General features: G+C 44.8%; 1 protein-coding gene across 1 annotated transcript in view; it reads right to left on the minus strand.

Annotated features, from left to right (window-relative positions):
* Tbcel (tubulin folding cofactor E like) overlaps window positions 1–18,980 on the minus strand; it is a 43,810-nt gene extending 24,830 nt beyond the window's left edge. Inside the window, exons 1-5 of the mRNA XM_038321451.1 lie at window positions 18,796–18,980; window positions 13,215–13,364; window positions 10,140–10,279; window positions 4,437–4,618; window positions 2,886–3,142 (exon numbers count right to left, since the gene is read on the minus strand). Of these exons, the coding sequence (XP_038177379.1) occupies window positions 2,886–3,142; window positions 4,437–4,618; window positions 10,140–10,279; window positions 13,215–13,347 (712 nt within the window). The 5' untranslated portion in view covers window positions 13,348–13,364; window positions 18,796–18,980. The remainder of the gene's footprint in view (window positions 1–2,885; window positions 3,143–4,436; window positions 4,619–10,139; window positions 10,280–13,214; window positions 13,365–18,795) is intronic.
* Between the last annotated feature and the right edge of the window lie 232 nt (window positions 18,981–19,212).

The following is a 19,212-nucleotide window of genomic DNA, read 5'->3' on the forward strand; positions in this document are numbered from 1 at the left end:
ATTTCAGAGAACATAGCTGCTTTGTGTTTGCAGCGCCCTGCAGCAAGGGTAAAGTCAGAGGGAGGACACATGAGGACGCTGGCACAGACCTATCTCAAGACACAGCTGTCCTCTTCTCTTAACAGTGGGCGCGACTACCTAGATGCAAGAGAGTTATGTCAAGGGCTGTCAAGCTGTGAAATGAAAAGCTTCCATGTGCAAAATCGTGGCTTTTAGGATGCATTTTCAGGGGCCAGTGAGATGGCTAAGCAGATAAAGGTACCTGATACCAAGTCTGACCATCTGAGTTCAGTTCCTGAGGACATGCATGGTAAAAGGAGAAAGCTGACTTCTGCGAATTGTCCTCGGGCCTCCGTATGTGTGCCATGGCGTGTGTGTAATGTACTTCCTACTCATCATCATAACCTCTATGATGAATTAAACTAAGTTCATCTTTTTCAGTTTTAAGTCACAGTTATTTTTAAGTATGTAGTTGTTTTAAGAAGTAGGAAGAAATTTAGGTTTAAAAATGAGAGTAAAAGTCAGATTGGGAGAAGGTTTTTTTTTTTTTTTTTGCAAAAGACACATTTAACAAAAGTCCATTGATGGAAACATACAAGAACATACAAGAACTTTTAAAACTCAGTAAGCTGGGTCTGGTAAAACCAATCTATTCTCCCAGCTACTCAAGGGGCTAAAAAAGGAGGGTCATAGGATAGGTTCAAGACTAACTTGATCATCTTAGTGAGACTTTGTCTCAAAATCAAAAGTAAAAAGAAGGCAAGGAATATAGGTCACTGATAGATAGCACAAACAAGACGCTAGGCTCAATCTACAGCATTGAAATCAACTCAACTACAACCTAACAATCCAACTGTCTATTAACTCAGATATCAAACTAACAACAATCCAACTAATAACCTAACGATCCAACTTACAACCCAACTAATAGTTCAACCTGCTGTGTGGCAGTTTCCTCCAGATTAAAATTTTCTATCTTGAATGAAAATATCTAAGGCAGAATGTTTACAGGGAGGGGAACAACAGACCATTCTAAGGGGCAGTGCAATGCTAAAGGGATGCTCCTAAGACTGGAAGTAAACAACTGAACATTAGCTTCAGGAAGTTCCTGAAACTGACTACACTTACTAGGTTCTCCCTCCTCAACAATATAAATGGTAAAGACTGCTGAGAATCAAGGGCAGACAAGCCCACATGCCTGGACAAAGACTAGTCAGATTGCCTAGAAAAAAAATCGAAGACCAACTGATCCACTTGGACAAGGATACCCTTCCCCTTGCTGAGCTGCCTCTTCAGTGTGCTCTGGGTCTCCAGTTTTTGTTGCTGTCACTCATGTTGGGTGGGTTTGCTGATGCAACCCTCATTGTGTCATTTCTGCTCCTTTAAGTAATCTCCCGCCCATATTTCTATAAATAACCCCAAGAAAACTCACTGCTTCATCAAGTTGGACTTTGATGGTATCTTACTTTTTCTTTTTGGTCAGTCCCTTATCTAGAGTGTTTGCTCTCATCTTCCCAAGAATAGTATCTCACAGCCCAACCCAATGACAACCCAACTAACAACCTAACTATAATTAAAAGTGAAAAAAATCCCTGAACCCACCTTTTCACAGATGACAACATAGGAAAAGCAAGCAGAGAGAAAGGCTCTTCCCCGTTTGGCAGTTTGGGAATTTTAAATTCAAGACCCTTATTAGAAGTCAAAGCATACATCACTGCCAACACCCAGTGCTGTCAAGCATGTGGGGCAACACAACTCTCTATACAGAGCTGGTAGAAATGGGAAATGGTGCAACTGTCTTGACAGTTCAGGTTTCTTACAAAACTAAGTACAATCTTACTGCATGATTCAGCTGTTCTACCTTTATCATTTGCCTAAACAAACTGAAAGCTTATGCCCACTTAAAAATCTGCACAAATGGTTACAGCTTTACTCATAGATGTTCAAACTGGAAAGAAAATCGAAGCCTTCAGCAGATGACGGGTAAACTATGGTGCCCCCTAGAAAATGGAGTATCGTTTGGGCTGACAAGAAAGGACCTCTCCAGTGATGAAAAGGCACGAGGGGCTTAAATACGAATTACCAAGTGAAAGAAACCGATTTAAAGATGCTCCACATGGTGTGAGTCTAAATAAATGACCGTGGCTGAGGTGGAAGAGCAGAGACAACAGAGGACCAGAGCATGTCAGCATTAGAGGGATGAACAGGGGGACCACAGGCACCGGGGGAGCACTGAGCCAGTCTGTGCGCACCACATGGAGGAGCTGTTCTGCTCATTTCTAAAAGCCCGAGGAGTATACCCTAAGGGAAACTATTGACTCTCAGAGGCATGACATGTCAGAACCAGCTCATTGATGGACATGGAACAAACATACCAGTGGGCGTGGGAGGTACAAAATGGGGGCAGGTTGTTCACACATGAGAACCATCTGTACTTTCTACTTAAGTTTTCCGTGAACCTAAAGCTGGTCTTAAACAAAATTCATTAACATATATTCATTCTTGTAATGTACAGGATACAGCAGCTATAAGGTGGCAATCAAGAATGTATGGATGAGTATTTAAAAACACTGCCAGACAGGATTCCTTACTCTGCATCTAGGTAAAATGATCTAGTTTATAATTCTTTTTCTGTCTTTTAGTAACTACATCATCAATTTCATTTTACTTCTTTATGACTCTTTTTAATGTATAATATATAAAATATAAATATGCTCATTAACACTTATTACTTATGAAGAAAATGATGTCCAAAATTAAGTGGATCGTAGGTACATGAAAACCCACCCTGTTACCAGTATAGTTATGACTAAAACACATTTTTATTATAGTCCATCATGAACTTGACCAGACTGACACAGAACGCGGGCAAGCCTGTGCCTCACCTGACTTGTGAAGGCTGATGGATCGCAGATTAGGAAACAGCCTCGCCAGGGAGTCAGCAGGCTCCTCGATAGCATTCAAGTGATTGTTGGCCAGGACCAGGGTATCCAGTGAAGGGAACATTACACCGAGCTTTCGGATCTCAGTCCAGTCTTGGAGGTTGTTGTCTGTTATGTGTAGGAGCTTAAGGGAGTGGCAGCAGACAGAAGGACAAGACACGGTTTCATAGTCATTAAGGCACAGGAAGAGCTCCTCCAGACTGCGGAGAGGAAGGAGACAGCCGACTGTTTAGAGCAGTTGGGTTTTACCTGCAGACTTGAGTAACTAAAGGACGCGAGTGCCAGGAGCCCCAGGAGGATGGGGAAGGAAGAGCATCAGTCCAAGGCTAGCCTGGCTACCCAGTGATACCCTGTCTTAAAAACTAAGAATAAACATTCACACTATATGTGAGACTCTGGCTGGATCACAGACAAAATATAAAGGAGTTTTCCCGCAGCTCTGAGCAGTGTATCTCTGGGAAGGGAAATCCAGAGTGAAGCAACAGAGGCGGCTAGGAGCTGCTGCTGGGTTAATCCTGTGCTTAACCAGACACCAGAGTATGTGGCACTAGCTCTTAGAACAAGCGTCTTCTGGAGCAATGAAGATGAAGTGCAAGTCGACGACACAGGAAAGGATGCCCGGCTTTCAAGGCGGGCAACAGAATAAAATTCCAGAAAACAACATGGAGAAATGTTTATAAAAAGAAACAATAGCTACCATATCCCTACCCTGGGTCAGCCCTTGTGCCAGGAACATAAAATGATGTCCACTTCACAGGCAAGGAATCTGGGCCCAAAGAGGTTAAGGGGATGTCAAAGGTCACATGGTTAGGAAGTGACATCTGAGTTTAGGTTAATTCAACTGCCACAACTAATGGTACACACAAGTCATTCTAGCACCTAAGGGGCAGGGCCAGGAGAATAAGGAGTTCAATGCCAGCCTCAGCTACAGAGTGAGTGTGAGGCCAGCCTGGGCTTCATGAGACCGGAAGCTGTGCATCGTGAAGAAAGCTGATTAGCTTAACAGTGGGGACTCAGGAGCAGTGAGTGGTGTGAGGCCAGATCCCGGGAGCCTGGATCATTTCTGTACTTAGAAAAATCAAAGAAATTTCAGCTTGCTTTCTTTCTGTCAGAGGTTTCCTCTGTGTAAAAGTCCACTTTGCATCAGTCTACAGAGGCGCCCAGTCATCTCAACATCAACACATTTTTTTCTTCCAAAGAAAAAGGCTAAAGCACAGTTCTTAAATTGAGCAATCAGAAGATTAAAGAGGTGCTTGGAATGGCAAGTGCTTCTCACGGGTATGTTCTAGGGAAGGATGCCATCCCATGTCTCCCAGCTATGCCCCTGGAAAGGTGAGCAGGTCACCCCACACCCTCACCCCAGTGACTTCATTTTTCTGACCTTTCTCCATTCAACCTACAGCTCTGGAGTTTCTGAGCTGAGAGATCAGCAGACAGTCTATGCAGAGACACAGATGACAACATGACCCCACTCCCCGTGCTCGCTGGGCTTACTCTGGTAATTCCTGAAGTATCGTGTGCACTGTTTCCCATGATGCTTTGCTGTTGTTGAGGACAAGTTTGCGAACCCCCGAGAAGGACCCAGCACATGTTCTCTCTAGAACCGACAGATTCAGAGGATTGGAACTCAGGTTTAGAAACTCCAGCTGAGGAACATTTGACACAATCTTACTGACCTGCGGAGAAAAGAGAGAGATGTGAGTCAGGTGGACACTGGAGTTTTGAAAGAGCAGTCACGTGCCCGAGGGCCTGAGTAGGTCCCCAGGTGAAGGGCCTTGCACCTCAAGGAGTCCCACTTAGCAAAGGTACCTACAGAGCAGGAGAAGTGGCTTCAACAAATTAAGGCAAATCATTTAGTCTGTTTCCAAGGAAGAGTAGCATAGCTAAGAGTTAGTGGCATGGGAAGGATTCCCTGTGTGACCATTAGCAAGGCCCTGATTTTGCCCAGTATGATACACTCTCACATAAGTAAGATAAAAGGATAATTTAGATGGTATTCTAGGCTATACATTTTTAAAGAGCTAAGATTAAGTCATGCAATTCTCTCTGACTACCTTCACCTGCTCATTCTCAACACCACATGATGTCTGAGTAAAAGCTTCTTCAGCTCCACCCCGCCCTTCTGTAAGGATCTATGTGTCCAAAGCTGACTGGAGAGACATCATCACTCAGGGATGCTTCAGTTTGTTTCCAAGGCAAAAAAACAAACCAAACTTTAAAATGTATTTATTCAAAAGCCCAAGATATCCAGAATAGACCAATAGATAGATAGACAGAGGACACACAGACAGACAGATGGAGACTGGTAAAGAAAGCATGATCACCAATTCACCAATTTATGGCTTAGCAACCTATAGAAAAAAGTGGAGCAGGAGGTGTGACTGAGTCTAACTATGCGCTCTGCACAGTTCTAGCTTTCTGGATACACACATTCTCTGAACAACCTGCCAGCTATGACTTTCTTATGGTGAAAAACGAGGAAACTGAAGCTCAGAGACATTCAACAACTTTGACTATGGACCCACAGTACATCACGAATATAACCGGGAGGAAATGAAGAACAACGGGAGAGTAGTGGGTACGGGCAGTGAGGACCGAGTGAAGGAAGCTGGAATGATGCTCACACCTACAAATGTATTAAGTCTCGCAGGGCCAGGCAGCACTGGAGTCAGAGAGGAGCAGTAGGAACTGATTTCAGAGTGTGGAAGGCTTGCTTTCAAATCAGCTTCCGACATTTGCTAGCTGACTGGCTTCATCACTTAACCTTTCCCTGTCTGTTTCCTCACTGATGAAAGGGGAAAGTATCCCAGGACCCTGTGGAGGGTTACAGGAGATGTGCGTGGATGTCACTCAGGGTTGACATCTATGTACCAGTTTGTTTTTGGCGCTCTGGAAGAGATGCTGGGTACATCCAGAGAGGCCCACGGGCAGAAGAAAGGTGAGCTGCAGCTTCATTAGGGCCACAGCGCCTGCTCAGTTCAGTGAGAAGACTAACTCGAGGGAGGCTCCCAGGAGTCCGTCAGAGGGAAAGGCTCTCCCATTCACCATGCATCCACTCTGCACACTCAATGTTCCACAAATGAAGAAAGGAGCTGTCGAATAGGGAAGACGCACTGAGCTGCTGTTTTCAGCGTGAGGGATGCCGACAGTATGAGGATATTCTCTCTCAGCCACTTCTGTGAGTGAGTGTTACCAAACCATAATGCAATGCATGGCTGTGCCTACAACATAGCTCAATAGCTCATGCGTTGACCAATAGTGCATTACATTCCATGACCTAAATACCAATGAGAAGGACTTTTACACAGTAGACGATGACCAAAAACCATCACCTCCTTCTAGATTTCTGTAATAAAGAGCAAAATGCTTTAAAAAAATGAGTTACTTAAAGGTTGTGAAACAAATTCTGGGAATCCCAAGGCTAACGCTGTGTGGTCCTCTCTTTACCATCTACGTTGGCCAAGTGTCCAGAGGGACCCTGCATATGTTCCCAAACACTACATTGGACACACGCTAAGCAATCAGGCAGGAAGCATCTTCTGTGCTAGAAACAAATATTTTCTTTTAAAGTATGAAGATCCAAAAGGCTTCCTGTGTCACCTCACATGGACGCTAAGGAAAACATAGTATTGATTAGATTGATAAAAATTTACTTATGGGAGCCGGGCGGTGGTGGCGCACGCCTTTAATCCCAGCACTCGGGAGGCAGAGGCAGGCGGATCTCTGTGAGTTCGAGGCCAGCCTGGTCTACAAGAGCTAGTTCCAGGCCAGGCTCTAAAAAAGCTGCAGAGAAACCCTGTCTCGAAAAACCAAAAAAAAAAAAATAAAAAAAAAAAAAAATTTACTTATGATAGAAAAATTTCCCAACTGCAAAGGCGACACACTCTGTTGATTTTCCACGGCGGCTCTTCATGTGCTGTCTTTAAATCACAGATTAAAAAGACTCCCCTGGCTGGAATGAGTTGAATTTGCTCATGTGCAAAAGTGAGGAGCTGAACTCGCATCACCTCTCAGACCTCTACAGATCAGGGTTTCATAGGGGTCCTCTACCCAGGCACCCATAAAGGGGGAAACTCAAGATGTAAGGAAATGGGGAAGGGATCACAGATAACAATCGGTAATTTATGCCCAAGCTTTTCTCTACCTCACCTGACTAGCTAACTCCTCCCTCCTCTCAAGCACTTGATTCAGTTTCTTTTATAAAATGGTTTTAATAAGAAAAAAGGGGGGAGCCGGGCGGTGGTGGCGCACGCCTTTAATCCCAGCACTCGGGAGGCAGAGGCAGGCGGATCTCTGAGTTCGAGGCCAGCCTGGTCTACAAGAGCTAGTTCCAGGACAGGCTCTAGGAACTACAGGGAAACCCTGTCTCGAAAAACCAAAAAAAAAAAAAAAAAAAAAAAAAAAAAAAAAAAAAAAAAAAAAAAAAGAAAAAAGGGGGGGCGGGGACAGAGATACGTTGGGAAAGGTTGAGCAAAATTCTATCCAGCCAAAAATTCAAGTCAGTAGCTAAAAACTGGAATTGCTTTATATACAAGTGCCGAATGAAGAAAAATGGACACATTTTTATCTCCCTCCAGACTACTACAGTTCTCACCCAGTGTGTTTGAGCCTTGAGATATACAGCAGCCAAGAGCTTAAAACAAAAGAAATGGCTCCTAACTTGTAACATTAGTGACCACTCAGGAAACTCAAAGAACATTCCACATTACTTTGCTCCACATTGCTATGTTAATGCAGGCTGAAGTCAACTTGGTCAATGTCTAGGGGAAAATGATCTTCATAATCAGACACATGGATTGTAAGGGAATTGAAATGCGATGTCTTAAAACCAGTAACCCATGAAGCATTTGTAGCCTGGCAAAGAATTTAATCAAAGCAAAAGAAAAAAAATCAATATTCTTTTGTTGTCAGTTTTCCTCCAGTCCCTTTATGCTCTGATATATATTCTAAAAGAGTGGGATCAACTACACTTAGGAATCGGAGGATTACAAGAAATGGTAAAAAACCAGAATAAACTGAATGAGAAACTTGAAAGCAACAGCATCAGCAGGCTACCAAGTGCATAGAAGGATGCTCAAACAAAGTGCAGATACTTCAAATAAATATGCGGCCCCGGGCTGTATGCAGTGTGGTCTGGGAACTAACACAGACCTTTGCTAAAGCAGAGGAAAAGCCTGGTTCCTAGTGTAAGCTCTGTGTGCTGGCTCACCCTCCGGACAGCTCCCTTCTGACGTGCAATTTACCATTATTAAACTGCTCTGACTAGTGAGCAAAAGCTCAGGTCCAAAGTCAAAGTACAGGTCAAAACCCAGCCTGGGGGGCAGTTCATATCACCAAACAACAAAGTTAGAAGATTCAGCAGAGGAAGGAGTTAGAGGAGGATCTGGTCTTAACCCCCACCGTCCACATCCCACGGCAGTAGGACCACAAATCTACCCAACTCTGGGGAGTCAGAGCTTCATCAACAGGACTGCAGAGAGTCCCAGCTTGGGAGGACTAGCAGGGTGGCTCTTTCGGCATCTGGGCAGTGTAGTCAAAGCATGCCTGGTGACTGGGTGTCTCCGAATCAAAAAAAGTATAAGCTATGATTTGTGATTAGTAAGATAAGTAGTTTATCCAGGCATACATGTATGGAAAACTGCTTTCGAGCATCCCGAGGAGTCTACACTTCCCCTATAAGTCAGATGACATGAACATTCAAGTATTTTGATAAAAATCTATCACAACAGGAACTGCCACTAAGACATGACACCAAATTAAATAGAACAGTGGAAGAGATACATAAAAAAAGCTGAACAAACAGTTCACTGATTTTCTTAACCTAGAAAGCTGTTTTAGGATTCGTCTAACACTTGATAGCTACGGAGTATTTCAATGGCTAATTACCAGCACCTGTATACTGGTAAGACTCGCGAAAGGACCAGGTGAATTCTGGGAAGTTATGGTAAGAGCTGCAGTATGCGGTCTTCAGCAATCTATAAATGCAGTCAGTCACTCCTTAACATAGGCAACAGACATCTGATGCTCTAGTACACAGGGTGGTGGTGATTTTAAAAAGACAGAAACCACCATCGAAAACAAGCTCACAGTCTCTTGAAAAAACGTTAAGAGTCAGCAAGTGACCACACCACTCTGAGACAAATCCTTCTGCAGCAGTGGGCACAGATGCTCTGGGGTAATCTGGCTGCCTGAGTTGAGAGCCAAGGAATCGGACACAGGGATGACAAAACAGGTAGTGGCTAGAAGATGACAGAGAAACGTGATTAAAGCGAGGAAGCTCCCATGCCATTTGCCTGTGTTGTCTGCAATTGACAGCACAGGGCTAAAGATAGACATGAAGTTCTGGGAACAGCAGAGAGCTATGTGATGAGGGCCATTCCTCAGGATTCGAGCCTTGGTTGCTAAGCAGGGGAAAGCAAGGGAAGGGTGTCACGCAGCAGCGTCCAGTGTGATTCATTTGCTACAGCAGTCTGTGGTGTACTGTGCAGCGATGGAGAAACAGGAGACAACAGGAATGGGAAAATCCATCAAGCAAACCTCTACAGATAGTCAAAGCAAAAAGTATGAGCGTGATTTGAATGAACCAAGTAGGAAGAACTGGCTTCCCCTTAAACTTTGTGGTAGTTTCGATCAGGAAATGTTTTAATAAGTTAGGGAATGATATCTACAATAACAAGAAGGAATGTTATGAAGCTGTTAGTGTGTAGTTAGAGTTACTCTCAGGTCAAAAGGCATCAGATTTATCAAACTACTCAACACTTGGTTAAAATAAGGGAAGTTCTGAAGGATTTGTCAAAGATTTCAGTAACAAGAAAATGACTATAATCTTGGTTTCGGTGGAAGCAATTCTAAGTCAATCTGCAGAGATAAACCCAGAAGTGGAAGCAGGGCATGAACAGAGGGTGTAGGACTGAGAAAGAGAGAAAGCACTGTTGCTGTCGAAGTGTCCGTAGGCTCATTAACCTTTCAGTGCCTGGAATAAAATGTCTCTGTGCTGCCCACACTGATAAAAGCAGGGTGGCAGCAATAAGCACTAACTGGAGAGCACTGCAGGGAGCTGGTGACTTGTTTACCTTGGCACGCACAGAGGGCAAGTGAGGCTCCAATGAGAACCAGAGTCAGAGTATGCAAAGGAGCACAGCAAGAGCACAATGGTACCCAAAGCCTTTCCCCAGTGCAGCACTGCACAGGCTGTACCTCGTGCCAGTCTTCCAGTTTGTTGTCAGAAAGATCGAGCTCTGACACGTGAGCACAGAAGGCAGCGATTTCTCTTTCGTCTCCCGCGCAGGTGATTCCGCAGCTGTTCAGCACGAGCACACTGGGGAGGTTGAGGCGATCTGAATCATAGGAGACAGAAAACACTTGCTCCATTCAGCCAAGTTCTTTGTTCATTATTATTCCCTCATATATTACATCCCGACCAGCTTCCCCTCCTCTCGTCCCCCCCAAGTCTCTCCCCCACCTCTCCTCTCCCCCAGACCCACCCCCTCCTCTCTCCACAGAAAAGAGCAGACCTCCCAGGGACATCAACCAAACACTGCACAACAGGCTACAATAAGACCAAGCATAGACCATTACATCAAGGCTGGATGAGGCAACCCAGTAGGAGGAAAAGGGTATCACAAGTAGGCAAAAGAGTCAGAGACCACACACCCCCACTCCTATCTCTTAAGAATCCCATAAGAACACCAACCTATTCAGTCACAACTTATATGTAGAAGACACAGGTCAGACCCCTACAGGCTTCCTGATCTCTGTGATTCCCCATGAGTCCCATTAGTTGATTCTGTGGACCGTGTTCTTGTGGTGTCCCTGACCACTCTAGTTCCTCTGATTCTTTCTCCCCCTCCTCCACAGGACTCCCCTAGCTCCACCTATGTTTGGCTGTGGGACTTGGCATCTGCTCCCGTCAGTTGCTGGAAGAAGTCTCTCTGGTCTCTTTGATGACGATTCTGCTATAGCCTAATTTTTGCCTATGTATGTTTAGTGCCCAGAAATCATCAGGTTAAAAAAAACTACCTGTATCTTCTGCATTCCAAGAGGGCCTTGAAAATATAGTGGGATCTTGGGGCCTTGAATCCTAAAGGAAGAATTAAATATGGGCCGGGAGGAACTCAGAAGTGCTGAACCCCCACCATGAAAAGTCTTCTCAGCTCTGCTCTTGGCTGGGCATCTGCCAGCCACCAGCAACACCCACACTGCTGGCTTCTTGCACACACACCAGACCAAGGTAACCTGTGTCTCAGAGCACCGCTGACTGACCTCAGGTCTGCAATTCTACAGCATCTGCACTCTTTCCTCTCAGAAGCTCCTTTCAAAAGTTATCTCCAATAGTTCATAGATTCAGTACAAAGTTGACCCCCAGCATCCACCAAATCTATGAAGTGTTGGGACATCTAAAAGGGATGAACCCACCAATCAAAAACAGCAGGATCTCCATGACACAAGACAACAACAGGATATCCAAGAGGAGCCCATTACTGATGGAGCAGCAGAAACCAGAGGACTTGAGCCAAACCAACACTTGCAAGTAAAGATGAACAGACGAAAGGGTGAACTGTGTGACTCAGTAGTGGACCACACTATAGCTTCCATGACAAGATTCTTTTTTGTTTTTGTTTGGTTTCAGTTTTGGTTTTCCTTTTGAATTTGGTTTTGATTTGAGGAGAGTTAGCAAGGGCAGAGGGTGGACACAAGGGGACAGGGATGTAAAGGGATAAGAAAGCATGATGTGAAATCCACAAAGCATCAACAGAAGTTAAACAAAAAAACCAAAACCTATCTCAAACTTCTCACAGGCTATCTGCTAAGCCACCTCTTCACATTTGTGTGTTCAAAACATCTTCTTCACTTACAGGAAGACAATCAAAATGCTGTTTCTTTCATTTCTGCCTAACAATTATTCCCATTTTAGATTCATGTGTTAACAGATTTTTCCCATATGAGATTATAGCCTTCTTTTAAAATAAATTCCTAACTGGAGAAAAAGTTTCAGAATTTGAAAAACGCAAAACTATCGCCAGCCAAAGACAGAATCTGGCCTGGTGTGCCCTAGTGTGCGTCTGGCCTGGTGTGCCCTAGTGTGCGTGTGTCAGCAAAGTCATTCACTGTCTCACAGAAGGAGACAGACATGACACCTCAACCACTTTTCCTCCCATTTGGAAAAAAACCAAGGGCTCCTGAAGGTCATGATTTATAATTTGAGGCCTTGAATTATACAGTTTTTCTACTAAGTACTATTTTAGTATCAAATTCCTGATGTAGACCACAGCCTAGGCAACAAACTGCCAACTCAGAGGTACATGATTACAAAGCTGGAGACAGTTCTATTGAGAAACGACTGTCGGTAGACTCTGAGTACTGGAATAAAGCAAGGATTCCCTATGAACTCCCCTGATGACAAAGAACTACTTCTAAAATCTGGTAAGTACAGCTAGGATAAAAAGGCTAGCAGAAACCCACCTCGAACACTTCTCTCTTCTAGAATGTCTTTGTCTCCTCTCTAATCATACTCTACATTCTCCAAGGGCTAGTTAACCTTTGAACCCTCTCCTGATAGTTTTATCTTCTAAATTTCATTCTTCATCACTGTGGTTTTCATTTGGCTCAACATAAGCTACATTGTGATATACCTTAATCAATGTGAATGTTGTGTAATCTAACCCAAGAACCTGTGAAGGGCCTCAAGGGCAACGGTCAGCCTTGTACTATTCTGTATTCTTCGAGTTTCTTGAAAGGGTATGCACTTGAAGGATTATTCCCCAAGTATCAGTCTTGCCCTGTAAAGACAACTATAATGCCTCTGGCCAATCTGGAAGAGAGCAGCTCTGTGAGGCTCTTTAAGAAAACACTGGAGTGAGATGACCCAGACCCAGAAAGACAATTATCACATGTACTCACTCATAAGTGGCTTTTAGACATAAAGCAAAGAAAAACCAGCCAACAATTCACAACCCCAGAGAACCCAGACAACAAAGAGGATCTAATCTACATGGGAAGCAGAAAAAGACAAGATCTCATGAGTAAAATGGGAGCATGGGGACCACGGGAGAGGATAGAAGGGGAGGGGAGAGAAAGGGGGGGGGGGAGCGAAGAAAAATACATATCAATAAAAACAAATGAAAAAAAGAAAACACTGGAATCAACATGTAATGATGACCATCTGACTCATAATTCAAAATAAACAAGGCACCCACTCACAAATAAGGCGATGTTGTAATCTAACCCAAATAATCGCAGACAAAGACATGTTCTTTGTTCCACCTTCCTTACCTTTCATAGGAGAGCCCTGAGGAGTGGCTGGGACATGGACTCCCATCCCAGGGCCACGGCGGTAAGGGAAGTTTTCAGGACTGTATTTTTCACACAACACTTGCATAAAACTTCTTCCACTGGGCTGGTCCATCTTCTTTTCTGAAAAGTCTACAAGAAAGCGAGAAATCATCAAAATTATCTACTTACTCATGTAAGAACTAGTTTTTGTTTATGAGGCAGGAGGCTGGGCACTGCAGATGTGTACAGCATATTACTGCCCCAGGCAAACTTCTGCTGTGCTGAGACTATGATTTCAGCAGAGGACAGCAATGATGGCTCAGCATGGTGTGCACAATATCACTAAACAGTAGTTCAGCACTTGCGGGGAGGGTGTCTTCCAGTCGTGGATAACAAGGATGCTCTTGGTTGGTAGGTAAGGTTCATGTAGTAATTAGAAAAAGACTGAACAGAAGGAGCAGATTAAACATCAGGTTAACTATGGACAGTTCGCATGAATTCTTTAATACTGTCCCTTGAAATTCCTTCTCTCCCCACAGTAACAGAACCTTTGTGTGTATATACATGTGGGGAGGGGGGTGGACGCATGCATACTTGTCTTTAGAAACGTATGACTAAGATGTGGCTGGTGGGATAGAAATCTCTGTGGTAATTTCCAGAAATCTTGAAGACAGCCAGTGCTTTCCACCTGATCTTTGCTTCCTGTTTCCTCTATTCTTTTGCTGCAGAACAGATGCCTTGCTGGAACACGATCCAGGAAACAAGCCTGACGGTAGTAGACGTGAGCGAAAGGGACCCAGGTCCCTAAGATCTCCATGGACCTAGGCTCTCAGACTGGCAGGAACCTTAGGAATTCAAGTGACAGATGACAGTCAGCTTTAATGTAAGCCACTGCCTTCTCCACTGCCTGGTCACTTATTACCGCACCTAAGTCTACCCAAGAGAGTGCTTTTCCTTCTGGTGCGGAATTTCGGTCAAGTCTGTCACTTCACTTCTCTATCTGATCTCACCTGGGGCCCGAACATTCAGTAAGTCTGGCACTTTCTCTTCACTACGCAAACACGCTGACCTCCGACAGCCTGATTAGACACTACCCTAAGGGACTGCTCTGTGCTCCAGGTTTCACATCAGCCAGAATACGGGCAGCCACAATTAGTCTCCAACTACCAGCCAGCATACTACTTTTTAAAATTAAAGTAATCAATAGAAAGGCTTGGAAATGGCACAGTGATGAGAGTGCACAGCGGCCTATGAATAACTTCAAGAAACATGGGGTTGCCAAAGCAGTTACAGGTAGGAACTACTGTATACTCCATCAGTAGCTGAACAGAACAGGAAAGAGCTGGCTTTGGAGGAGGGAACATGGTTTGATTGCTTTTTTTGTATTGTTTTTATTTATTTTAACTCATCATGGTACTTGACTATTTGACAGATATGATGGAACCAGGACCAAAGGGGAAGGAGTTAGGTCCACACACAGGCATAAGATGAGACCTGAGCGGACACATGGGGAACAATCAGTGCACATGGCTGGCTCAAGACAGGATTAGTAAGCAAGGTTTTGGGGAATATGGTGGCGAGCAAAGGGAGAGGTGGGCTGTGGGCTGTAAGACAGCCTCAGGTTTCTGGTGCTGACCACTGTAACTAGTCAAGAGATGAGGAACTGCACTTCCTCCACGGACAGTGTGGGCACCTGGTGACATTGCAGGGAATAGCATGTTAGGTGAGAAATGTTAGTTGAAGATGGACTCACATGTCACCTGAATATAGGACATGTAATGAGGAATGACAGGGCAGAAGAACTCTGGGGTCTGGGGACAGAGGAGGCAATGAGTGACAAAAAAAGGAGCAGGAACAACCAAAAAGAAGAGAGCACAGCCAGCAGGCCAGGACCTTTGATGAGACGTGGAGGAAGGCGGATGACAAGCCCCTCAGGAATGAGGGTAGGAAGCCAGGGGCAACCGTCAAGATTTCCTCCCTTAACCTAATAGAGCGGTTGGAGAGATGGCTCTATACTTAACAACACTTGATGCTCCCCCAGTGGACCTTGGCTTGGTTTTAAACACCAACATGGCAGTTCACAACTGTCTACAATCTCAGTTCCAGGGGATCCAAAACCCTCTGCTGGCCTCCTCAGGCACAGGCACATGTGGTGCACACACATATATAAGCAAACACTCATGCACACAAAAAATAAAAATTAATAAGTCATTAAAACAATCAGAGATTTGAACACAGTTACACATTAACTAGGGATGTGAAGGACTGGAAGACACCAGCAGGAACGAGCATTAAAGAGTTTCCCAGAGAGCTGTTAGATACCAACCAGATAATGCTTCTTATTGCTCCCAGTGAGTGCTGACATTCATCTCCCCGTAGCAACACTGCTTCACTTATGCTTATATAGTTAAGTAAGCCAAGTTCTGGGTCTTTTTCCCAGGCTATTGTACTAACTCTGTCACTAAATTATCCAGAGAGCAGAACTGTGGAATTCGGTAGAGAGTCACAGGACAAGTGCAGCATGCACATGTATATGGCACGGGCTTGATAAATGGTGCTGAGTATTAAAATCATTCATCTCCTGGGTGCTGAGTAGAAACGGCAGAGACTTTGGGAAGAGGGCAGATTAAGCCCACTCAGTTTTCATCACTTAATAGCTCTGTGACCCAAAAGACAAGATGCACTACCTCCTGCGCTAGCAAATACGCCAGCCAACATTTAACTCCCTGTGAAAATAAGCACATCCATCTCATTACTATGCAAATTTGATTTTTTTGTCCTTAATAAGCATTAAAATCATATGTATACCAAATAATTTCTTTAAGATAAATTTTATTATTATCAAAAAATGTTTGATTTACATATTTTATTTATCTATATACCTGAGGTCATGTAAAAATTTCTTGGATGACAGGGGTCACGGGTGGAAGTTTTAAAAAGCCATGACCTGTAACTTGGCTCCTAGGGACAATGGAGCGCAGCAAGTGTGCTATTTGCATTACAAGGCTGGAGGACAGCTCCCAGCTACACATGGCTATTCATCCTGCATCGGCATCATGATAAAAACCCAGGACACGGGAAGTTCATGGTTTTCACAGACTAGGGACACATGACTTAGTTCCTAACCTCTCTCTCCTCCTCACCCCTGGATGATTTAAACATCCCCCTCAGGTTTGCAGCAAGAGTTTAAGAGAAACAGAAGACAGAAATAGCCACTAAGCTGCCTGTCCTCAACTGCAACCTGGACACGTTTACAGGACTCTGTGGAATCCGTGCAGATGCCTAGAACACACGTGTTCATTAAACACATGCCTATCCATGGGACACATGCTTCTCTGTATAATCCGCCCGAGTTCCCCAGGCGGTTTCACCTTTATTTGTGAGCTTCCTGTCAGCACCTGTGTCAGTGCTATTGCTATGTGACAGTTTAGTTCACTGACCTATGGTGCTAAGGGTCGGAAGAGCTACTGTGAGCTTCGGGAAGGTAGGTTCTTTGCTCATGGAAACTCAGCACCGCCAACAACAGACGACACGACCCAGAGGCTCTGCCACTAGTAAAGGGTGCCACAGCTCTAGCAATGCCTGTCTCAGGTAGGACGCCAGGGGAGCTTTTAAGAAATGGTTAACAAAAACATCAGAGAAGTTACACTGCCATCTCCCATAAACAGGCAGTCAAAAGACTAACATGGGTGGGGAGGGCAGACTGTCACTGTGGCAGCCAGGGTCTCTGTGTTCAGGCAGCATCTCTGATCTGGAGGCTGCTGCAGCACTTACACCACGACTCAAGGGCAGCTACTCGGACACCACTGAAATGTAGACCACGCCAGCCATGCAAAGTAAGCGCTGACTCGAGTAAAGGTCGTGCCAGGAGATAAACAAGTGTGGGAACTTAAAAGTTTTCCCTCGAGCCTTTGAGCTTGAGAAGAACTCTTCCAGAGCCAGGCCTGCTGGTGCCTGCCTATAATCCTCCATACCTGAGAGGCAGAGCCAGGAGAATCCTAGGTCCAAGATAGCCTAGACTACTAGTGATTTCTAGGCCACCCTGAACCACTTCCTGAGGCTCTGTCTCAAAATGAAAATTAATAATAGAGAAGGCCAGGAGCACAGTTTGGGGGTAGTGTTCTTGCTCGGCACATACAAAGCCCAGGTTCACCCTCCTCTCAACAAAGCAAAACCCTCTTCCAAATATTCAGGAAGAGAAACTATGTAGTGTTCTCTCTGAGATTACAAAGTGACCCCAGACCCCTTTACTGGTCATTGCCAGCACAGTTTACTGAAGAGCATTCCAGCAATGCAAGATTCACACATGGACACATGGCCGCCTAGCTGGAACCTTAAGAGAGACAAATAGATTGGTACCACAAAATCTGCTTGGATCTGCTGTATTTTAGGAGGAATGGTAGGTGAGAAAGGGAGGCTGAAAACCAAGAAGACTGGAGAATGAGGAAATGTAGAATGGAAAAGATCTTTAACTGCAGTCTTTTAAAAGGTTTGGGGGTGGCGGGTAATCTATGGCTTTCTGGAAATAACAGGAGTCAGGTTACACCCGTCTACCTCTACCGCTGGCAGAGTGCAAATGCATTTTAAACTGTTCTGAATTGGTGCTTGAAACCAGCAAGCCAGGAATCTTGGGTGATGCTGCTGGGTTCCATTACAGGTGGTGGAATATGCGAAAATCTCAAACCTTTGTGTCTCAAGATTCTGGTCCAATATCATGTAAAGAGCCTGAAGAAAGTCACAACAAAGCACGGGTGGGGGCAGGGTGCACAGGGCACTTCTGCCGGGGGTGGGGGATGGCTGTGGGAGCAGAGCCATACAGATAGTGTACCAGTCCCACACGTACACTATCCAACAACCTGGCCTTTACGTTCCCACCCAAAAAGGGGGAGATTAAAATAAGCATGAAACCCAACACAACCGTGAGCAGAAAACGGGCTAAAGCTGACCCTGGATGCTAAGGTTGTTAAGATAAAACCTCTAGTCAGCAGTGTCAATGCTGTCCACAGACACAATGTGGAATGGGGTGCGTCCTAAAGCATAAACACTACCAGCCTTGCTCACAACTTCCGAGAGACAGAGATACAATCTCAGAGGACCAAAATGTAAAATCTAAACCTTATAAGAATAGAATTATTGGCTTGTATATACACAGACTATCCCTGGAGAGAAATGAATTACAAGGACAGCAACCGAGGCTGAGAGAAGGCCTGGGAAGGAGGGCAGCAAGGAGCCCTGCCACTGTTGACTTGAAGGCAGCTGAGCTCAGCAGACCCAAGTGCCATCTTCAGAGTGGGCATTTTCATGTAATATATATATATATATATATATATATATGCATATATATATATGTATATATATATATGACCCAATCATCTTCATCTGTCGGGTTTTTATTATTTACTTACTCTCCTCAGGATCTGTAGTTTCTATGAGAAAGGAAGCTGGTGTTGGTGTTTCTGACATGTGGACTATATAGCGTTCTAATAACTCTAAAGGAATGAAGAGGAAGAAACGAGAAATAGAATGGATGGTCCAACAGAAGCAGGCAGCTTTGTAAAATGCAGTGGACAAGTGGGCATACCTGAGCCTCGGAAGCAAACTTCAGCAACGGGACCAGGGGAGGAGTGTAGGCGTCAGGCAAGTGACAGCAGCTACCAGCAATGGGACCAGGGGAGGAGTGTAGGCGTCAGGCAGGTGACAGCAGCCACCAGGCCCTACAGCTCCTCAATGCTCCCTCACTAGGACAAAGACAAGCTCCGCTCTGGACTATTGACCATGCAGCAGGGCTACGGGGACATCCGGCAAGCCGCTACCAGTCAAATGCAGTTGCACAACCATACCAGGAAGCAGAGCTGAACTAAGTTCAGCTGGTGGCCTTGGAACTTCGGGCCACCAGGTCACCACTATCTGGAGACCCACAGAGAAGGGCTTCCATGGTGGAGCACTCTCTGGCTAGTCTCTCAGGGCTGCAGTTGTCAATGGCTAGGGACCTGAGTTA

The sequence above is a fragment of the Arvicola amphibius genome, chromosome 3 (genome assembly GCF_903992535.2).
Source record: "Arvicola amphibius chromosome 3, mArvAmp1.2, whole genome shotgun sequence".
Lineage (NCBI taxonomy): Eukaryota > Metazoa > Chordata > Mammalia > Rodentia > Cricetidae > Arvicola > Arvicola amphibius.